The sequence below is a fragment of the Nerophis ophidion genome, linkage group LG02 (genome assembly GCF_033978795.1).
Source record: "Nerophis ophidion isolate RoL-2023_Sa linkage group LG02, RoL_Noph_v1.0, whole genome shotgun sequence".
In the NCBI taxonomy this organism is placed as follows: domain Eukaryota; kingdom Metazoa; phylum Chordata; class Actinopteri; order Syngnathiformes; family Syngnathidae; genus Nerophis; species Nerophis ophidion.
Window position 1 is genome coordinate 91,084,303 of NC_084612.1, and position 23,418 is coordinate 91,107,720.

Here is a 23,418-nt window from a genome sequence, read left to right on the forward strand (position 1 = left end):
GGCATAGTAGAGTTTTAACTTGCACTTACAGATGTAGCGACCAACTGTAGGTACTGACAGTGGTTTTCTGAAGTGTTCCATTTCAATTAATTCAAACAACTTTATTCATCCCTCAAGGGGCGATTCAATTTGAGCAGCAGGTTGCCGTGGTTCACAAAGCCAACATGGCTCACAATAAATAAAAAGTCAATATATACATAAACAATACAACACTTAAAGTTCAAACATTTTAGAGTTTAAGAAGCTGAGTGCAGAGGGGACGAAAGATTTGTGGTGATATCCTTTACACACTGATGTCGCTTTTTGATGCTGTGCCGCTTTATGGATGGAAGGTCCGTAATATCATGGCTTGCGTGCAGTGATTTCTCCAGATTTTCTAAACCTTTTGATGATATTACGCAGCGTAGATGGTGAAATCCCTAAATTGCTTGCAATAGCTGGATTAAAAATGTTGTTTTTCAACTGTTGGACAATTTGCTCACACATTTCTTGACTGAGCATTGATGGAAGCTGCTTTTATAGCCAATCATGGCACCCACCTGTTCCCAATTAGCCTGTTCACCTGTGGGATGTTCCAAATAAGTGTTTGACGAGCATTCCTCAACTTCCTCAGTCTTTTTTGCCACTTGTGCCAGCTTTTTTGAAACATGTCGCAGGCATCAAATTCAGAATGAGCTAATATTTGCAAAAATTAACCAAGTTTTCCAGTGTGAACGTTAAATATCTTGTCTTTGCAGTCTATTCAATTGAATATCAGTTGAAAATGATTTGCATATCATTATATTCTGTTTCTATTGACTTATTACACAACATGCTAACTGCATTGTTTTGGGTTTGTAGATAAATATTTATGTTGAATTATTATTGAAAATATTATGTATCATTATTTAATATTATGAATGCTATTATAGGACATCAATTATATATGTTATGTGAAGTATTTGTATAATCTCAATAATTCTAATATTAATGATATTTTATATTATTTAATATAAAATGTGTAGTTACATTATATTATGTAGCTGTACTATAAAATACTAATACTAAAAATTGTTGTTATTATTTTAATGTAATTATAGTCCTAGATTCCTAATTTCTAATATTTAATTATTTATAAGAGTGCCCCCCCCCCCCCCCCCCCGCAAAACCATACAGGGACAAGAGGTAGGAATTGGATGGATGTAATAATATAATAGTCAAATCTATTTTTTTATATGTTATTATATTAGTGAAATATAAAATCATAATAATAATAATAATAATAATATTTATTATTATGATTAGACTTTGAAAATCTACTATTTAATACATATACATGGTGATGTAATAAAATATATAATACATATATTACCGAAAGGGAATAAGCGGGAGAAAATGGATGGATGGATGGATACATATATTATATTAAATATGTATTATCAAAAATAATAATATTAATTATTATATTATTTAATATAACATGTGTAGTTATGATATATTTTGTTGTTATAATACAAAATACAAATACTAATGAATGAATGAATGAATGGTTTATTTATGATTATTGTTATTATTTTATTGTAATTATATTCATAGATTCCTAATTTATAATATTTAATTCTTTATAAAAGCGCCCCCCCTAGAGGGGAAAGCGGTAAGAATTGGAAGGATGTAATAAAATAATAGTCTAATCTATTTTTATATGTTATTATATTAGCGTTTGTCTGTCTATCTGTGTTGGCCCTGCGATGAGGTGGCGACTTGTCCAGGGTGTACCCCGCCTTCCGCCCGATTGTAGCTGAGATAGGCGCCAGCGCCCCCCGCGACCCCGAAAGGGAATAAGCGGTAGAAAATGGATGGATGGATGGATTATATTAGCGTATTATAAAATAATAATAATATTTATTATAATTATTATTGGGCTTGCGATTAGGTGGCGACTTGTCCAGGGTGTACGACGCCTTCCGCCCGATTGTAGCTGAGATAGGCACCAGTGCACCCCGCGACCCCAAAGGGAATAAGCGGTAGAAAATGGATGGATGGATGGATGAATACATATATTATATTAAATGTACATTTTATTCCGAGTCAGCAGTCTTGTCCAGGGTGTACGCCGCCTTCCGCCCGATTGTAGCTGAGATAGGCGCCAGCGCCCCCCGCGACCCCGAAAGGGAATAAGCGGTAGAAAATGGATGGATGGATGGATGGATATTAAATGTGTATTATTATCAATAATAAAAATAATAAAATCCATCCATCCATCCATTTTCTACCGCTATAATTTTAATACAAAAATGCACATATATTATATCAAATTAAATTGTTAAAATACATAATAATAATACCAATAAAAAATATTATTATTTAGTAATATTTTTTTCAATATAATCATATTTATATATGTTGTATTGTAATGACTGTAAAATATATTATTACATGTTATTATATTATTTTAGAGTATAAAATAATACTATCAATATTAATAATAGAGAATATCACATAGGCGTTTTAAAACTTCCCAAAGCTACAAAACACGCGCGTGTCAGCTGGTGCGCCATGTAGCCTCATGTCCTGTCCAGCAGTTCCCGTCATGACCACAGGGGGTCAGTGTCCGTGTTCCTGCGAGGCCTGAGCTCTGTTGATCCCATCAGCTGGAATGATTGACCTTGTCGGTGCAAACACTCACGCGACACACAGCTGTCGCACTAAGTCGTCACGGCGTGTGTCCGTCTATGTGTGCATCAAACACACACACACACACATGCGATAGAATAAAAAATAAAAAAATGCTGCCACATCTCCCTGTCCTTTCTGAGCCGTGCGAGGCAGGGGATTTCTATGAAATACAACTAAAAAACACAACATTGTAATTGCATCCAAAAAAAAAAGGATGGGATACATGGTGGTGGTCTACAGGATGAAGTTGTGTCCCGAGGCAACAGGAAGTGAGGAGTGGGGATGGGCGGAGTCAAGGAAGTGCGGCGCAGTGGGAGAGTAAGTGGGGGGGCTAAATTTAGCCAATGGCTTTGGTGCTGGGGAGGAGCTAATCCTCTTTGTGCCGGAATTATCTGACCTGCGGATTAAAGAGATTTGCTGCGACGCAAAAACATCCACTCTCAGAAATGGTGGACCACCCTGGACTGCACCAAGTCACATGACATAGGGGGGCAATAATCATAATCACAATACTGCACCAGGTCACATGACATAGGGGGGCAATAATGATGATAATAATAATAATAATAATAATAATAATAATAATGCTACATGTCACATGACATACGGGGCAATAATGCTAATAATGATAATAATAATAATAATAATAATAATAATAATTTTGCACTATGCCACCTGACATACAGGGGCCATATTGATGATAATAATAATAATAATAATAATAATAATAATAATAATAATACTGCTCTATGTCACCTGATATACAGGGTAATACTGCTACTACTACTACTACTACTACTACTATTACTACTAATAATAATAATTTTGCACTATGCCACCTGACATACAGGGGCCATATTGATGACAATAATAATAATAATAATAATAATAATAATAATAATACTGGACTATGTCACCTGACATACAGGGGAAATAATAATAACAATAATAATAATAATAATACTGGACTACGTCACCTGACATACAGGGGAAATAATGATGATAATAATAATGATAATTAAAAAAATAAAATAAAAATAAAAAATAAAATAATAATAATATTACTTCACTATGTCACCAGATATACAGGGCAATACTACTAATAATAATAATAATAATAGTAATACTGCACTATGTCACTGGACATACAAGGGCCATAATAATAATAATAATAACAATAAAAATAATAATAACAATCATAATAATAAATAATAATAATAATAATAATACTGAACTGTCACCTGATATAGAGGGCAATAATAATAATAATAATAATAATACAAATCATAATAATTATGATAATAATAATAATAATAATAATACTGCAATTCCGTCACCTAACATACAGGAGAAATAATAATAATAATAATAATAATAATAATAATAACAATAATAATAATAATAATAATACTGCACTGTCACCTGACATACAAGGGCCATAATGATGATGATAATAATACTAATAATAATAATTATTATTATTATAATTATAATGATAACAATAATAAATATACTCCACTATGTCACCAGATATACAGGACAATAATAATAATATTAATAATAATAATAATAATACTGCACTTTGTCACCTCTATACAGGGCAATAATACTAATTTCTAATTCTACAACTAATAATTATAATAATAATAATAATAATAACAATAATGAAATAAACCATTCATTCATTCATAATACTGCACTATGTCACATGACATAATGCTGGTATTATTAGTATTAATAATAATAATAATAATAATAATAATGATAATACTGGACTATGTCACATGACATACAGGGGCTATAATGATAATATTATTATTAATAATAATAATGATGATAATAATAATAATAATACTAATAATAATAAGGATAATAACAATAATAATAATAATAATAATAATAATAATAATAATAACAATAATAATACTGGAAATAATGATAACAATATATGCTCCTGTCACATGTAGAGGATCTTTTTTGTCTCCATGACAACAGCAATGAAGACGCGTAAGAGTTTTAAAAAACTTTTATAAAAAAGTATGCTAGTTTGATGTAGCCATGACCTTTGACCTGACGGAGTTGCCTGTGACCGCTTTTGCTGCAAGAGACCGGAGTGTACCATTAGTCCAGGGCACGGGGGCGGGAGGGCGGGTCTTCCTGCAGGGATGATCCTGGGTGAGGGCTGGGGGGGGGGGGGGGCGAGTATCGTGAGGTTGGATCCTAATCCCTCCTGCATCATCACGGCCTCGCCACACACACACACACACACACACACATGCACACACACACACAAGTTGCCGTCGGACGTTTTTTTTAAAAAAATGCTCCGTGGACATTTTGCGCCTGGAGTGATTTGATGGAAGGGCCGGGCAGGTAAGACACACACCTTTCTTTTGGGCAAACTCGCCAGTTTATGGGCGGAGCTACAATAGTTGCCTTCGCGGCGTTTCAAATGGCGTGACGAGTCATCCATTTTTCTATCAATATCAAGAGTGAAGGTGAATTCAAGGACTTGTTTCCACTTGATGTGTTCCGACAGGTGAGCAGACAGGTGAGGATTGTCCTTTGAGCCCTCCTGCTGTGACTTATTTTACTCACGCCTTGACAGTCGTCACATCATTATCTCATTCCTGGCTATATAAAGATAAAGATGGAGTGCGAAGTCATTTAAAGTCCTACTGAAATGAGATGTTCTTATTTAAACGGGGATAGCAGCTCCATTCTATGTGTCATACTTCATCATTTCGTGATATTGCCATATTTTTGCTGAAAGGATTTAGTAGAGAACATCCACGATAAAGTTGGCAACTTTTGGTCGCTAATAAAAAAGCCTCGCCTGTACCGGAAGTAGCAGACGATGTGCGCGTGACGTCACGGGTTGTGGAGCTCCTCACATTCTCACATTGTTTATAATCATGGCCACCACCAGCAGCTAGAGCGATTCGGACCGAGAAAGCGACGATTTCCCCATTAATTTGAGCGAGGATGAAAGATTCGTGGATGAGGAAAGTGAGAGTGAAGAACTAGAAAAACAAACAAAAAAACTAAACGGCAGAGCGATTCAGATGTTATTAGACACATTTACTAGGATAATTCTGGAAAATCCCTTATCTGCCTATTGTGTTACTAGTGTTTCAGTGAAAATCGGAGGGGTGTGGTGACCACCAGTGTCTCTGAGGTAAGCCACGTTTCTCGACGAGGCAAAGCGAAGGCAGCCGTCGGAGCCGGGCTGAGATTTTTTATTTTTTTCCCTCCTCCACAATGGAAGCATCCCACGTTCGGGGGCGGCCGGTCGGAGGAGGCAAGAGAGTCAATGCTAATGCTAATATGCTAGCTTTTTTTGTGTGAATTTTGTAGGTATACACCACAGCGTCAAATATTTAGTTGCTTGATGGATGATACCTGTTAGCATAGTACTGCTTGTATGCTAGCTTTTCTTTAGTGAATTTTGTCAGAGTCAAATATTTAGTTGCTTGACGGATGATACCTGTTAGCATGCTAACACTTTTATGCCAGCTTTTTTTTTTTTTAATGAATTTTGTAGGTATACACCTCAGTCATATGTTGGTACCTAATAAATGCTAATAGTTGCAGGCTAGCATTTTTAACACATTTTTCAAGCACACACCTCAGAGAAATATATTTTGATACTTGACGCATGTTACAGTTTATTTTAACATGCTAACATTAGCGTGCTAGATTTTTTTTTTTTAGCTAATTTTGTAGGCAAACCCCTCAGTCAAATGTTGGTACTTAATACATGCTAACAATAGCAGGCTAGCATTTAAAACATTTTTTTGAGTATACACAGAGTAATATATTTTGTTAACACAGATTTATCAGTTAGTTTGTGACGAACCCCAGGATGCAGAGAAGGAGGCAGGCCTTGAGTGAGAAAATATGATTTAATCTTTAACACGAAAACAAAATTAAACAAAGGGTACAACAAAAGGCGGATAACAAACTTGGCTAAGAACAAACAAAACTGGAAGCAGGGAACAAAAGACAATAAGCTACAAACAGCTACCGAATATAGCTTACCGCAACGCTAAATTGACACAACACGAAAAGTAGCAACGACAATAATCCAGCTCTGACTGGAAGACAAAGCAGGTAAAAATAGGAGTGGGCTGATTGACACCAGGTGTGGCCAGTCGCCAATCAGCCGCAGCTGAGGGGAAACAGCGCCCAGGGAGGAACACAGGAAACAGACAAAATAAGAGCGCTGACAGGAAATACTACACACACAAAGGAAACAAAGACAAATGCAGAGGGAAAAAACTAAAACATAGCCAAACTGTCAGGGACAAGCCTGATAAGATGATTTAAAATCAAATTTTAAAAGGTATACACCTCAGCCATATTTTTGGTATTTAACACATGCTAACAATTGCAGACTCGTATTTTTATCACATTTTTTGAGTACACACTTCAGAAAAATATATTTTGGTACTTGACGCATGTTACAGTTTATTTTAACATGCTAACATTAGCCTGCTAGATTTTTTTTTCAGCTAATTTTGTGGGTATACACCTCAGTCATATGTTGGTAATTCATACATGCTAACAAAAGCAGGCTCGTACTTTTAACACATTTTTTGAGTACAAATGTTACAGTTTATTTGAACATGCTATCATTAGCCTGCTAGATTTTTTCTTTGCCAATTTAGCAAGTTTAAATTTGTGGTATTTCACTCATGCTAAGTGTAAGCATGCTATTGTTAGCATGTTAACATCGTACTGGTAGCATGTTAGCTTTTTTAAACTCAATTGTCTCATATTTTTGGTTACTCACGCTATCTGGCCAGTGAGCTAACTGTTAGCGTTTCAGTTTGGCATTGGCTCTTCAGCATTCACAGGAAACTTCTACCAAAATTTAACTTTCTAGTTCTTTAAAAAAAAAAATAAAAAAATAAAAAAAAATATATATATATATATATATATATATATATATGCTTCACGGTGGCAGAGGGGTTAGTGCGTCTGCCTCACAATACGAAGTTCCTGCAGTCCTGGGTTCAAATCCGGGCTCGGGATCTTTCTGTGTGGAGTTTGCATGTTCTCCCCGTGAACGCGTGGGTTCCCTCCGGGTACTCCGGCTTCCTCCCACTTCCAAAAGACATGCACCTGGGGATAGGTTGATTGGCAACACTAAATTGGCCCTAGTGTGTGAATGTGAGTGTGAATGTTGTCTGTCTATCTGTGTTGGCCCTGCGATGAGGTGGCGACTTGTCCAGTGTGTACCCCGCCTTCCGCCCGATTGTAGCTGAGATAGGCGCCAGCGCCCCCCGCGACCCCGGAAGGGAGAAAGCGGTAGAAAATGGATGGATGGATGGATATATATATATATATAGGTGGCTAACTATGATGCGTGCAGTTTATTAAAGCAACAAACATAGATTGTTAGACGCTAATTGTTCATTTAATTGCTCCGCAACAATTTGTTCGAGGATTTTTTAAATAAAGAGAAGGTGAGACACCGGTCGGTAGTTTATATATATATATATATATATATATATATATATATATATATATATATAGTTTTTATTTCCCAGCAAGTAGTTGCGTTATACAATTGGGGCTACTTAGTTATAGCTATTGGTTAAACACTAATTTTTTTAATGTGGATGTGGTGGCCATTTTTGTAGTTTTCACCTTCAAAACCGCTACAATATATATAAAAATATATATTAAAAAAAAAAAAAAAGTATATATAAACTTTTTACTATTATTTTTTTATAATGTGGATGTGGCGGCCATTTTGGTATAACCGCTACAATATATATAAAAATATTAAAAAGAAAAAAAAAAAAAAAAAAAAAAAAATATATATATATATATATATATATATATATATATATATATATATATATATATATATATATATATTTGTATTTATTTATTTTTATTTTTTATTTTTATAAAATATATATATAAAAATATTAAAAAAATAAAAAAATAAAATAAATATATATATATATATATTTGTATTTATTTTTTAATTTTTTATATTTTTATATATATTGTAGCGGTTTTGAAGATGAAAACTAAAAAAATGGCCACTTTTTACACTTGATGTGGCGGCCATTTTTGTAAAACCGCTACAATATATAAAAAAATATTAAAAAAATAAAAATAAATAATAAATACAAACAATATATATATATATATATATATATATATATATATATATATATATATATATATATATATATACATATATATATATACATATAAATATTTAAAAAATATTTTTATATATATTGTAGCGGTTTTGAAGATGAAAACTACAAAAATGGCCACTTTTTACACTGGATGTGGCGCCCATTTTTGTAGTTTTCACCTTCAAAACCGATACAGTATATATAAAAACATAAAATAAAAAAGATAACAAATAAATAAATAAAATTATATATGTATATATATATATATATATATATATTTTTTTTTTTTAATAGATATTTTTATATATATTTTAGTGGTTTTGAAGGTAAAAACTACAAAAATGGCCGCCACATCCAGTGTAAAAAGTTTGGTGTACGCTAACTGTCCTCTTAGTGGTCACGCAGGTATAAAAAGAAGTGAAGCAGAAGAGCGAATCTGCGCGGTTGACTTGAGGTCACCAGCTGCTGTTACGCAACAAGCAGCTGTGAACCCCCTAAAGCGTGTGACCTCTGACCTTTAACGCGGTGGATGATGTCACCACAGTTGGGATGTGACTTTATAGGCGAGCATCAAGACTCAAACCTTTCAACACCGCTGGCCTTTGATCCACACCATGTAATCCAACTATGGTCTTCACCATCTTCCTCCATCATGATGATGGTGATTGTTGACGATACCCAACGGTGATGGTGAAGGTCATAATAATGGGTGATGGTAATTTAAATGGTGATGTAATGGTTGATGGTGATGTAATGGTTGATGGTGATGTAATGGTTGATGGTGATGTAATGGTTGATGGTGATGTAATGGTTGATGGTGATGTAATGGTTGATGGTGATGTAATGGTAATGTTTGATGGGTGATGGTAACGGTTGATGGTAATTTAAATTGTAACGCTTGATGGTGATGATAATGGTCACGGTTATGTTTAATGGGTGATGGTAATGATTTATGGTATTCTAAATGATAGCCATTGATGGTGATGATAATGGTCATGTAATGGTTGATGGTAGTAGGTGGTGGTAATGTTTGATGTTGAAGTTGATGGTAACGGTCGATTGTAACTTAAAAGGTAATGTTTGATGGGGATAGTTGATGATGATGATGATGATGATGATGATTGATGGTGATGTTTGAGGGTGATTGTTGACGATAATCTACGGTTATGGTTGATGGAATTGGTTCATGCTGATGGTTGATGGTAATGTTGTTTGATGGTTGATGGTTGATTGGAATGTTGATGATGATATTTAATGGTGGTAGTTGATGGTAATGGTTGATGGCAGTGTTGATAAAGTTTTATGGTAAAGATTTAAGTTGATCGTAATGGTTGCTGGTAAAGGTTGATGGTGATGGTTGATTGTAATGGTTGATGGTGATGGGTAATGGTAAAGGTTGATGGTAATGGTTGATAGTGATGGTAATGGTACAGGTTGATGGTAATGGTTGATAGTGATGGTGATGGTTGATTGCAATGTCAATGGTAATGTTTGATGGTGGTAGTTGATGGTAATGGTTGATGGCGATGTTGTTGGTAACGATTGATGGTAATGGGTGATGGTAATGGTTGATTGTAATAAAATTTGATGGTAACGATTTATGTTGATTGTAATGGTTGATGGTAATGGTTGATTTCAATGTTGATGGTAATGTTTGATGGTGGTAGTTGATGGCAATGTTGATGGTAACGATTGATGGTGATGGGTGATGCTAATAGTTGATTGTAATGGTTGATAATAAAGTTTGATGGTAAAGATTTATGTTGATTGTAATGGTTGCTGGTGATGGTTGATGATAATGGTTGATGGTGATGGGTAATGGTAAAGGTTGATGATAATGGTTGATGGTGATGGTTGATTGGAATGGTTGATGTTGATGGGTAATGGTAAAGGTTGATGGTGATGGTTGATTGGAATGGTTGATGGTGATGGGTAATGGTAAAGGTTGATGGTGATGGTTGATTGTAATGCTTGATGGTGATAGGTAGTGTAAGGGCTGATGGTAATGGTTGATGGTTGATGGTGATGGGTAATGGTAAAGGTTGATGGTAATGGTTGATGGTGATGGTTGATTGTAATGGTTGTTGGTGATGGGTAATGGTAAAGGTTGATGGTAATGGTTGATTGTAATGGTTAATGGTGATGGGTAATGGTAAAGGTTGATGGTAATGGTTGATGGTGATGGTTGATTGTAATGCTTGTTGCTGATGGGTAATGGTAAAGGTTGATGGTAATAGTTGATGGTGATGTTGATTGTAATGGTTGTTGGCAATGTGTAATGGTGAAGGTTGATGGTAATGGTTGATTGTAATGGTTGAGGGTGATGGGTAATGGTAAAGGTTGATGGTAATGGTTGATTGTAATGGTTGTTGGTGATGGGTAATGGTAAAGGTTGATGGTATTGGTTGATGGTGATGTTGATTGTAATGGTTGTTGGCGATGTGTAATGGTAAAGGTTGATGGTGATGGTTAATTGTAGTGGTTGATGGTGATGGGAAGCGTAATACTTAATGGTGGCGGTTGTTGGTAATTTAAATGGTAACAGTTAATGATGGGTGATGGTAATGGTTGATGGTGATGTTTGATGGGGATAGTTGATGTGATTATGTTGATTGAGGTTGATTATGGATGACATGGTTGAGGTTAATGACTGATGGTGATGTTTGACGATGATTGTTGACAACGGTAATTAATGGCGATGGTTGATGATTGATGGTAAGTGTTAATGATGTTGATGGGTATGGTTAGTGGTGATGGTTGATGTCCATGACTGTTGACAATGGTAATTAATGGTGATGGTTGATGGTAAAGGTTAATGATGTTGATGGGTATGGTTAGTGGTGATGGTTGACTGTTGACAATGATAAATAATGGTGATGTTAACGTTGATGATATACGATGATGGTTCATGGCAATGTATTGGGGATGCAGAATTATAATGCAATGGTTGATGGTGAAGGTTAATTGTGATTGTTAATGATGGTGATGGTAATGGGTGATGGTGATGTTTAATGATGAGGATTTTGTGCGGTATAATGGAAAATAAACTGGGGGAAAAAGATCAACTGTCTTAATCTGGATTAAAATGTGGTGTTTTCAGTCAAGGCTTTTAAATCGCAACAGAGACCTAAAAAAATACATTTAAATTAAAATATACATTTAATAATAAAAAGATATTTATGAAATTATAGTATTGGATAACAAACTAACAAGAAAGAATAAAAAATATTTACTGACTACTAATGAGCGCCAAAAATATTCTATAAATATATGATAAGTATTAATGAGGCATTTATTACGTTTATATAACTGCTATTATTATGAAAGGGATACATTAATAATTAATTTTGACATGACACAAAATACACGGGACAAAAAAATATATATATAAATGTTCCCACTTCAGAAATGAGTTTAGATTAGCACTCAAAATATGCAGATTTAAAAAAAATGATACTTAAAAAAAATATATATATATAAAATAAAAAATAATACTATTTAAAAATAAAACACAATTTAAGCTAAAATAATTAAAAGAGATATAACAGGTAGGATATTCCAAATAAATACCATATATATATATATATATATATATATATATATATATACAAATATATACATACATATATATATATATATATATATATACATATATATATATATATATATATATATATGTATATATAATATTTGGTATTAATTTGGAATATGTATATTGATATATATACATTGATATATACATACATACATCTAAAAATATATATTTATATATACATACATACATTGATATATATGTATGTATCTATGTATACAAGAATGTATATATGTGTATGTATCTATATATATGTATACATGCATGTATATATGTATGTATATATATGTGTGTATATATATATATATATACATATATATATATATATATATATATATATATATATATACATACATATATATATATACACACACACATATATATACAGGTATATATGTATATATAGGTTTATATGTATATATGTATGTATGTGTATATATACACATTCATATATATCTACATACATATATACATACGCATATAGACCTATAAATATACATATATATGCATTTATATATATATATATATATATATGTATATATATATATATATATATATATATATATATATATATATATATATATATATATATATATATATATATATATACATATATATATATTAGGGCTGTGGATCTTTGGTTGTCCCACGATTTGATTCAATATCGATTCTTGGGGTCACGATTGGATAATATATATCGATTTTTTCGATTCGATTCGATTCTCGATTTAAAAAAATTTTTTTCCCCATTTAAAAGGATTCTGTATTCATTCAATACATAGGAATTCCGCAGGATCTACCCAGTCTGCTGACATGCTAGCAGAGTAGTAGATTAAAAAAAAAAAAAAGCTTTTATAATTGTAAAGGACGATGTTTTATCAACTGATTGCAATAATGTAAATTAGTTTCAACTATTAAACGAACCAAAAATATGACTTATTTTATATTTGTGAAAATATTGGACACAGTGTGTTGTCCAGCTTATGAGATGCCATGCAAGTGTAAGCCACTGTGACACTATTGTTCTTTTTATTATTTTTATAAATGTCTAATGATAATGTCAATGAGGGATTTTTAATCACTGCTATGCTGAAATGATAATTAATATTGATACTGTTGTTGATAATATTCATTTTTGTTTCACTACTTTTGGTTTGTTCTGTGTGGTGTTTGTGTCTCCTTTCAATTGCTCTGTTTATTGCAGTTCTGAGTGTTACTGGGTCAGGTTTGGGTTTGGAATTGGATTGCATTGTTATGGTATTGCTGTGTATTGTTTTGTTGGATTGATGAAAAAAAAAAAAATCGATTTTTTAAAAATGAGAATCGATTCTGAATCGCACAACGGATTCGATTCAAATTATGGGGCAGTATGGCTCGGTTGGTAGAGTGGCCGTGCCAGCAACTTGAGGGTTGCAGGTTCGATTCCCGCTTCCGCCATCCTAGTCACTGCCGTTGTGTCCTTGGGCAAGACACTTTACCCACCTGCTCCCAGTGCCACCCACACTGCTTTGAATGTAACTTAGATATTGGGTTTCACTATGCAAAGCGCTTTGAGTCACTAGAAAAAAGCGCTATAAAAATATAATTCACAATTATATATATATATACATATATATTACAATTTATTTGATCTGAGGCGCACCAATAAAAATATCATTTTGGTTGCCTTAAAAGCACTTAAAGTTTAATTCCATGAAGATGAAACTTGTTTCTCACTCTGACTTCTGACTTTTGCTGGTCCTAGCTTCATCATGAGACTCTTTGGCGGTCAAGGGCGATCATAAAGTATCGTCTCAGCTGCTGAGACCTTCAACCCGAGACCCGAACGCCTCGGCGCATCAGAAACCTGCACCTGCCGCCTGAAGAGTTCCAAATCAGGACCAGGAAGTGTTCTGTCAGAGGCCATCATGAACGACCCTTATCAGAACAACGTGAACCAGCAGGTGAGCGAAGGAGGCGAGTACGCATACACCCAAGATGGCGGCGGGAGGGACAGGTACCCCTACCAGACGGACTACCCCCCTCAGGAGGAGGACGCCGCCAGCGACGCCACAGAGGGCGCGGATGACGACGAGCACATGTACGAGGGCGAGTACCAGGGCATCCCGCACCCGGACGAGATCAAGGAGGCCCGGCGGGCGGCGCGGCTGGAGGCCAAGAGGAAGGCCAAGCAGGCGGCACAACAGGAGGAAGAGGAGGACAACCTGCCCGAGCAGTACGAGTGCATCATGGAGGACTGCGGCCACGGACGCTTCCAGTGGATGCTCTTCTTCGTGCTGGGCCTGGCGCTGATGGCCGACGGCGTGGACGGTTTCGTGGTGGGCTTCGTCATGCCCAGCGCCGAGAAGGACATGTGCATATCCAACGCTGACAAGGGCATGCTGGGTAAGACGATCCACTCACTTAAACAGGACCACCCGACATTTGTGCCTTTGAAACACAACTAGTCTGTGCCGTTTATACAGAACAACCACAAGGGGGAGCTAGATCTGTGTCGTTTATACAGAACAACCACAAGGGGGAACTAGATCTTTGCCATTTATACAGAACAACCACAAGGGGGAGCTAGATCTGTGTCGTTTATGCAGAACAACCACAAGGGGGAGCTAGATCTGTGTCGTTTATACAGAACAACCACAAAAGGGAGCTAGATCTGTGTCGTTTATGCAGAACAACCACAAGGGGGAGCTAGATATGTGCCGTTTATGCAGAACAACCACAAGGGGGAACCAAATCTGTGCCGTTTATGCAGAACAACCACAGGGGGAGCTAGATCTGTGTCGTTTATGCAGAACAACCACAAGGGGGAGCTAGATCTGTGCCGTTTATGCAGAACAACCACAAGGGGGAGCTAGATCTGTGCCATTTATAAAGAACAACAACAAGGGGGAGCTAGATATGTACCATTTATACAGGACAACCACAAGTGGGAGCTAGATCTGTGTCATTTATGCAAAACAACCACAAGAGGGAGCAAGATCTGTGCCTTTATGCAGAACAACCACAAGGGGGAGCTAGATCTGTGTCGTTTATGCAGAACAACCACAAGGGGGAGCTAGATATGTGCCGTTTATGCAGAACAACCACAAGGGGGAACCAAATCTGTGCCGTTTATGCAGAACAACCACAGGGGGAGCTAGATCTGTGTCGTTTATGCAGAACAACCACAAGGGGGAGCTAGATCTGTGCCGTTTATGCAGAACAACCACAAGGGGGAGCTAGATCTGTGCCATTTATAAAGAACAACAACAAGGGGGAGCTAGATATGTACCATTTATACAGGACAACCACAAGTGGGAGCTAGATCTGTGTCATTTATGCAAAACAACCACAAGAGGGAGCAAGATCTGTGCCTTTATGCAGAACAACCACAGGGGGAGCTAGATCTGTGTCGTTTATGCAGAACAACCACAAGGGGGAGCTAGATCTGTGCCGTTTATGCAGAACAACCACAAGGGGGAGCTAGATCTGTGCCATTTATAAAGAACAACAACAAGGGGGAGCTAGATATGTACCATTTATACAGGACAACCACAAGTGGGAGCTAGATCTGTGTCATTTATGCAAAACAACCACAAGAGGGAGCAAGATCTGTGCCTTTATGCAGAACAACCACAAGGGGGAGCTAGATCTGTGCCGTTTATGCAGAACAACCACAGGGGGGAGCCAGATCTGTGCTGTTTATGCAGAACAACCACAAGGGGGAGCTAGATCTGTGTCATTTATACAGAACAACCACAAAAGGGAGCTAGATCTGTGTCATTTATGCAGAACAACCACAAGGGGGAGCTAGATCTGTGCCATTTATGCAGAACAACCACGAAGAGGAAAACATGGAAAAATGTTGTGATTTTCCAGGTGGTGTGAAAATAGTTTGGAGTGAAGGGAAGTTGTCCCTCAGAAAACATGAAACAGATTACATTCTCCACATGGATGCCTTTAGCTTGCACCATTGTAGCTGATTTAGCAGGTCCGTAAGTGTTTTTCTTTCTTTTCTTAAGCTGTTGCACTCACATCAAATGAAAGCATACGATACTATATGTATACATGTATATATATATATATATATACACACACACACATATATATATATACATATATATATATATATATATATATATGACAGTGTGTGAGTGTACGTGTTGGACTGGTGGTTGAAACGAGGACTATATATATATATATATATATATATATATATATATATATATATGTATATATTGTCCTCTTTTCAGCCACTCTGCCAACACGTACACACGCACACACTGTCATATATATATATATATATATATGTATATATAAATAAATATATATCCATAAAAGGGTTTTATTCTTATACATGTCAAAAGTAAGTCATATATTATTATTGACTGAAGGTCTCAATCTCTAGATCAAATTCAGATCTATCTGTCCATGTAAAAAAATATTGTATTTGTTTATTCATGTTTTATGCTATTTATATCAAAACAAAATTTGCAATATCCCCCCCGCCCAAAAAAAAAAAAAAAAAACAAACAAAAAAACATGTTCAAAGTGGAGTATTTAATGTGACATAATTTGAGCCTTAAATAGGTCAATAATTCATAACAAAATGGATTTTGATTCAATACTATTTTTTGAACAACGACAGTTTAAAAAATAATTCCACTAAAAAAAGGCCATCCAAAAGGATCCAACTTAAAAAAAGAGTTAGACATAAAGTAAACATTTTTTTTGGACTGTCACTCTTTTATTTCGAGGTATAAAGGGACAAGCGGTAGGAAATGGATGGATGGATGTTATTTTTTTGTTCGTTTATTGGATTTCCGTTTTTTTTTTATCATAGAACATTTTGTTTTTATATGGCAAACACACAAAATATGCAATGAAAATTTAATGTGAAGTACCTGTCAATAATTCATAACAACATTGACTTTGAGTCATTATTATTTTTTGAGCAACGCCAGCTTTAAAGAAAAAAAAACAGCCTGCGTGGCAACTTTTTGTTATAAAAGTCAACATTGCAACTTCTTCCAGGTACATTTCCAGCTGTTTAATGTTTTCCACTTTTTAATGTTGTTTGAATAGTATTTTTAGAATGTGCACTGGGCCATTAAAACACAAAGCTATGGGCTGCAAATGGCCCTCCAGACACCTCTGTTGTGGAAACTAGTAGAAACTAATTATTTTAGTTTGCATAGTGAAGCAAAAATCTCCATAAAAAAACAATGTAAATATGAATAATGGGTTCCAGCTGGACAAAAGTCTATATTTTTATTGAAGTTTTGCACACTTTGAACACATCAAACAAACATAACAAGGAGGTGATGAATCAACTTTTTTGTTTACTAACAAAGCCAAAACTAAAACAGTTAGTTGATATGTCCTCTTTTCAGCCAACCTGCCAATACCTACACACACACACTGCAAGACGCAATTAAAATCCTTTTGTTTTCCTCAAAACTCGACAGTGCGCCTTATAACCCGGTGCCAAAAATTCTGGTTTTGCTTACCGACCTCGAAGCTATTTAATTTGGTGCATGGTGTAATGATAAGTGTGACCAGTAGATGGCAGTCAAACATAAGAGATACGTGTAGACTACACTATGATGGCAATACGACTCAAGTAAACAACACCAACATTTTATATTTTCCATTAAAAATAAAGAACAATACACGCTCAAAAATCCATCAAAGTGTTTTAGTACGTCTTTGGTAAGCTATGAAGTCGCACCGTTTTATGGATTGTCGGCGCATTAAAAATGCAAGTATTTGTATAAGGTAAGACGCATTATCTGACGTTTTGTTCCGCAATATTATGCAAAAGCAACTTTTCTTACCTTCTGGTACCTGCTGATGTATATTTGGGATCTGCATGAATCCTGAAAAATTGTGTGTTTCCGCCATTGTAGTCCGTGCCGATTAGCTTCTTCTTTTTTTCTATCTTCTGGTTATGGGACATTCATCCTCCACTGTTGCCATTTCTAAAATAAAGTAGCGTAAAGTTCTTACTTATATCTGTCAGTAAACTCGCCATGAAAGTGATAAAACATACCGGTGTAGTGAGTTTACATTATTCGCCCAAGGAACTTTAGTTATTAGAGAGTTCCGGTTGGACGGTTTTTCACGGGACACATTTGTTGTTGATTCCGGATGAGGGGATTCTGGTCTTTTGTTGATTTAATTCAAGTCTGAATGTCATTAAAACAGTTGAACAGCTGTTTAACAGCTTGAGAATGGTCTGTAAAACATCATCTGCGCAACATATTCATCAACGAACCACCATTACATGTTATGTACACCACAAGCAAGTCTTTTACATTAAAAATAAATAGATAATAATATGACTTCTTTAAAATGTGCCCTATAATCTGGTGCGCCTTATGTATGAAAAAAGATCAAAAATAGACCATTTATCAGCACTGAGATTTATAACCCGGTGCGCCCTATGGTCCGGAAAATACGGTAATCAGAATAAAACCTCTTGGCATGCTAGGTTGTCTTTTTATTCTCGGAAATAGTAGAAGAAAAAACAACTTTGGTTTATGTTGTAAACAAAGGTCGCTTTGCATTTTGTTAGTCGACTAAAAACAACCGACAAACCAGTAAAACTTCCATTTTTTGAAGCATTCTGTGTTTTTTCCACACCTGCCTAAAACTTTTGCTTAGAACTGCAATTAGGAGAGTTGTAAAAATATAAAATGCCACAAACTTCAAAGCGCAATCTGGCGAGAGATGACTACACACTGAAAAAAGACAAAGAAAACCCAAAAACACGGAAATTGTTGGCGATACAGAAAAGAGGATCGAGATCAGGGTGAGTGACTGTGTTCAGTTGGTTGGATTCCAGGATTATACGCAATGTTCAGACACGTAAATAGTCTTTGTCATTTTGGGTTGAATTACACGTTTTTTTGACTGCAACTAGCGTTAAATCGGACGGTTTCTTTGACATGAATGGTCTTGGATAGACTAAACTGTAGCTATGTTTACATCCAAACCTTGGTTAGTCAGAATTCCAAATCCACTGTTGAAATGAACACTAAAAAAATAGATCGGATTATGACGTACATATACATTTGCCGAGCGTTTAATCGGAATAAACCCTCTAGGCATGCTAGGTTGTCTTTTTATTCTCGGAAATAGTAGAAGAAAAAACAACTTCGGTCAATGTTGTAAACAAAGGTCGCTTTGCATTTTGTTAGTCGACTAAAAACAACCGACAAACCAGTAAAACTTCCATTTTTGAAAGCATTCTAACTGCATCTTTTTCACACCTGCCTAAAACTTGTGCTTAGTACTGTAATGAGGACAGTTGTAAAAATATAAAATGCCACAAACTTCAAAGCGCAATCTGGCGAGAGATGACTACACACTGAAAAAAGACAAAGAAAACCCCAAATCACTGAAATTGTTGGCGATACAGAAAAAGAAGATCGAGATCAGGGTGAGCGACTGTGTTCAGTTGGTTGGGTTCCAGGATTATACGCAATGTTCAGACACGTAAATAGTCTTTGTCACTTTGGGTTGAATTACACGTTTTTTGACTGCAACTAGCGTTAAAATCGGACGGTTTCTTTGACATGAATGGTCTTGGATAGACTAAACTGTAGCTATGTTTACATCCAAACCTTGGTTAGTCAGAATTCCAAATCCACTGTTGAAATCAACACTAAAAAAATAGATCGGATTATGACGTACATATACATTTGCCGAGCGTTTAATCGGAATAAACCCTCTAGGGATGCTAAATTGTCTTTTTATTCTCGGAAATAGTAGAAGACAAACCAACTTCGGTCTATGTTGTAAACAAAGGTCGCTTTGCATTTTGTTGGTCGACTAAAAACAACCGACAAACCAGTAAAACTTCCATTTTTGAAGGCATTCTTACTAGAGATGCGCGGTTTGCGGTCTCATCCGCGGACTCTGCGGATGAGACCGTTGGTCGGGTGGTTGACATGACGAAAAAATAGATTTTAATTAGATTCGGGCGGGTGCCGGTTGAACCATCCGGAAATATTTAATATACATGGTCCTGTGATCGGTACCCTTTGCCATTCAAAGAGCCATTTAAGACCCTGGTATCACGGATACAAAGGATTATGGGTATTTGTTGTGTTGCGTTTATGTTGTGTTACTGTGAGGATGTTCTCCCGAAATGTGTTTGTCAATCTTGTTGGGTGTGGCTTCACAGCGAGGCGCATATTAGTAAGTGTTAAAGTTGTTTATATCACAAGCATCAGTGTACTCTGTATCACCCAGTATGCCTTTCAATCCTGAACGTGTAATTGCGGAAGCTGCGCACAACATGTTGCCGGACCAAAAATCGGTTCGTACATGTTGTTGAAGGTGTTTAAGGCAATGGCATAACAGCACGCCCATATTCTTGTCAGCAGGATGAACTCTATTGGATAGTCGCAGCGGCTCCAATTGTCTTCATTACTCTGTGAAACAGGTTTAAATAGTTCTGTGAGTGGTATAGGCGGACAACCTCTGATGTATTTCAGCCGGTGGTTGGCGGGCGGGTACGGTCCTGATAAAATGTTGGTTCGGGTGGACGGCGGGTGGATGACGACTTTGGTGATGCGGATGCGGATGATATAATTGCCTATCCGCGCATCTCTAATTCTTACTGTGTCTTTTCCACACCTGCCTAAAACTTGGGCTTAGAACTGTAGTTAGGATGGTTGTAAACAAGCTGATACATGAATGCTGGGAAATTTTTCTCTTTGAGATTTACTCGGATGACGTCGATTATTTGTAACATGAACAGGCGCTACCTTCCTGAAGAACCTTGGAAAAGTTATTCCAAGACAAGTCGGACGATCTCCCATAAAGTCGTCCAGCTGACAGTAAAACTGAAAGAAACACTTTTACCAATTAACTTGTAGCTTTATAGAATGAAGCCTTCAAATTTTTTTGTGTCAGGCTTACCCCTGACTGTTTGTGTTCTAGTTTTTCCTCTGTGTATGTGTTGTATTTCCTGTCTTTAGTTCCTGTCAGGGCTCTTATTTTGTCTGTTTCCTGTTTTTTCTCCTTGTGCGCTGTTTCCTCTGAACTTCGGCTGATTGGCACCTGGCCACACCTGGTGTCAATCAGCCCGGTCCTATTTTACCTGCTTTGTTCCTCCAGTCAGTAATGGATTATTGTTGTCGCTCCTGTCGTGTCAATTTCAGTTCTACTTGTCGTTCCTACTGGTCGTGTCATTGCAGCGTAGCGGTAAGCTATATCCGTTAGCTGTTTGTAGCGTACGGTTTTTTGTTCCCTGCTTCCAGTTTGTTTTCATACTACAAGTAACGACTTCTGTTTACTGCTTGCTACCTGCTAGCTTCCGCGCAAGGTTATCTTCTAGCTCCCATGCTAGTTCTTTCAGTTTGTTATCCGCCTTTGTTTGTTCTTGTTCTAGTATTTCCATTAAATCATGTTTTCCTATTCAATGCCTGCCTTCTTCTCTGCATCATGGGGTTCGTCACAAACTAACTCTGACATTTCGGTTTTAATTCGGTCGATGGTTCAGTGTAGAGATGTTCGCAAATTGTTCATTTCTCGGTTTGTTTGAAATGTGTTCATTCGTTGTATTTGTCCGTTTTCTGTCAAGCTTATCCTGTTCTTGTGGAGCCTACCCCAGCTACAACTCCACCCTTCCTGGGTCTCTAAGTGAACCACTACACCATGGGTGTCAAACTCTGGCCCGCGGGCCAAATTTGGCCCGCCGTTTAATTTCATTTGGCCCTTGAGGCAATATCAAATTAACATTAGAGCTGGCCCGCCGGTAACATCACATTCACCGCTAATACTCGTACTTGCCGACCCTCCCGATTTTGCCGGGCGACTCCCGAAGTTTAGTGCCCTTCCCGAAAATCTCCCTGGGCAACCATTCTCCCGATTTCCACCCGGACCCGGACCCGGCTTTCACACACACACATACTTGGTCAACAGCCATACAGGTCACACTGAGGGTGGCCGTATAAACAACTTTAACATTGTTACAAATATGTGCCACACTGTGAACCCACACCAAACAAGAATGACAAAACACATTTCGGGAGAGCACCCGCACCGTAACACAACATAAACAGAACAAATACCCAGGACTCGTTGCAGCACTAACTCTTTCGGAATGCTACAATATACCACCAGACACCGCCCACCTAATTTCTATTTTATTTTCGAATTTATTAGCCTGCGGAAAAATTAATGTTGATATTTACCTCAGAAGGCTGCAAATAGAAAAGAGGCATTCATTTTTTAAATTACGTTTTATTTAATATAGTTTTTTTGTTTGTTTTTTGAAAGTTGATTTTGCACTATTACGTAATATAAGCTCTGCCTGTTCCATGGGAGGAAGCCGGAGTACCCGGAGGGAACCCACGCAGTCACGGGGAGAACATGCAAACCCCACACAGAAAGATCCCGAGCCCGGAATTGAACCCAGGATTACTCAGGACCTTCGTATCGTGAGGCAGATGCACTAACCCCCTGTCCACCGTGCTGCCCTATTTAAGCCTTGCTTGTTCAATATTCAATGCAAAACTTGTTTGGGTCCCTATTAAAAGGTTCATTTGTTTAACCTTGGCCCGCAGCTTTGTTCAGTTTTAAATTTTGGCCCGCTCTGTGTTTGAGTTTGAAACCCCTGCACTACACCATCAGTGAGGGGCTTGGAGCAGGGGTAGGGAACCTAGGGCTCGGGAGCCAGATGTGGCTCTTTTGATGACTGCATCTGGCTCTCGGATAAATCTGAGCTGACGTTGCTTAACACGATAAATAATGAAAAATTCCACTTGTAATCACAGTGTTAAAAATAATGTTCAAAATATAAAACATTCTCGTGCATTTTTAATCCATCCATCCGTTTTTTTTTGTACCGCACCTGTTCAAGAAGTTGCGTTAATGGTAAGAAGTTACTTATTTATTATTAGTTAGTGGGGGGCTTGCCCTCCTGGGGGTTCTTCAGACCACCAAGCACCGACATGAGAGCCTGTTTCAGGGTTACGATATATATATTTTTTTCAATAAGTCTCTTAGTAGCTT

At 36.6% G+C, this 23,418-nt stretch overlaps 2 protein-coding genes across 4 annotated transcripts in view; one reads left to right on the forward strand and one right to left on the reverse strand.

The window, feature by feature from the left end:
• The window catches only part of LOC133548231 (A-kinase anchor protein 13), a 411,300-nt gene that overhangs the window by 367,750 nt on the left and 20,132 nt on the right, over window positions 1–23,418 (reverse strand). The window lies entirely within an intron of this gene.
• Window positions 4,887–23,418, forward strand: part of sv2ba (synaptic vesicle glycoprotein 2Ba) — a 62,789-nt gene continuing 44,257 nt past the window's right edge. Inside the window, exons 1-2 of one of the 3 annotated variants that reach the window (XM_061893550.1) lie at window positions 4,887–5,028; window positions 14,156–14,796. In XM_061893550.1, coding sequence (XP_061749534.1) covers window positions 14,319–14,796 — 478 coding nt within the window. In that variant the 5' untranslated portion in view covers window positions 4,887–5,028; window positions 14,156–14,318. The other 2 variants (XM_061893552.1, XM_061893551.1) reach the window with 2 other exon arrangements.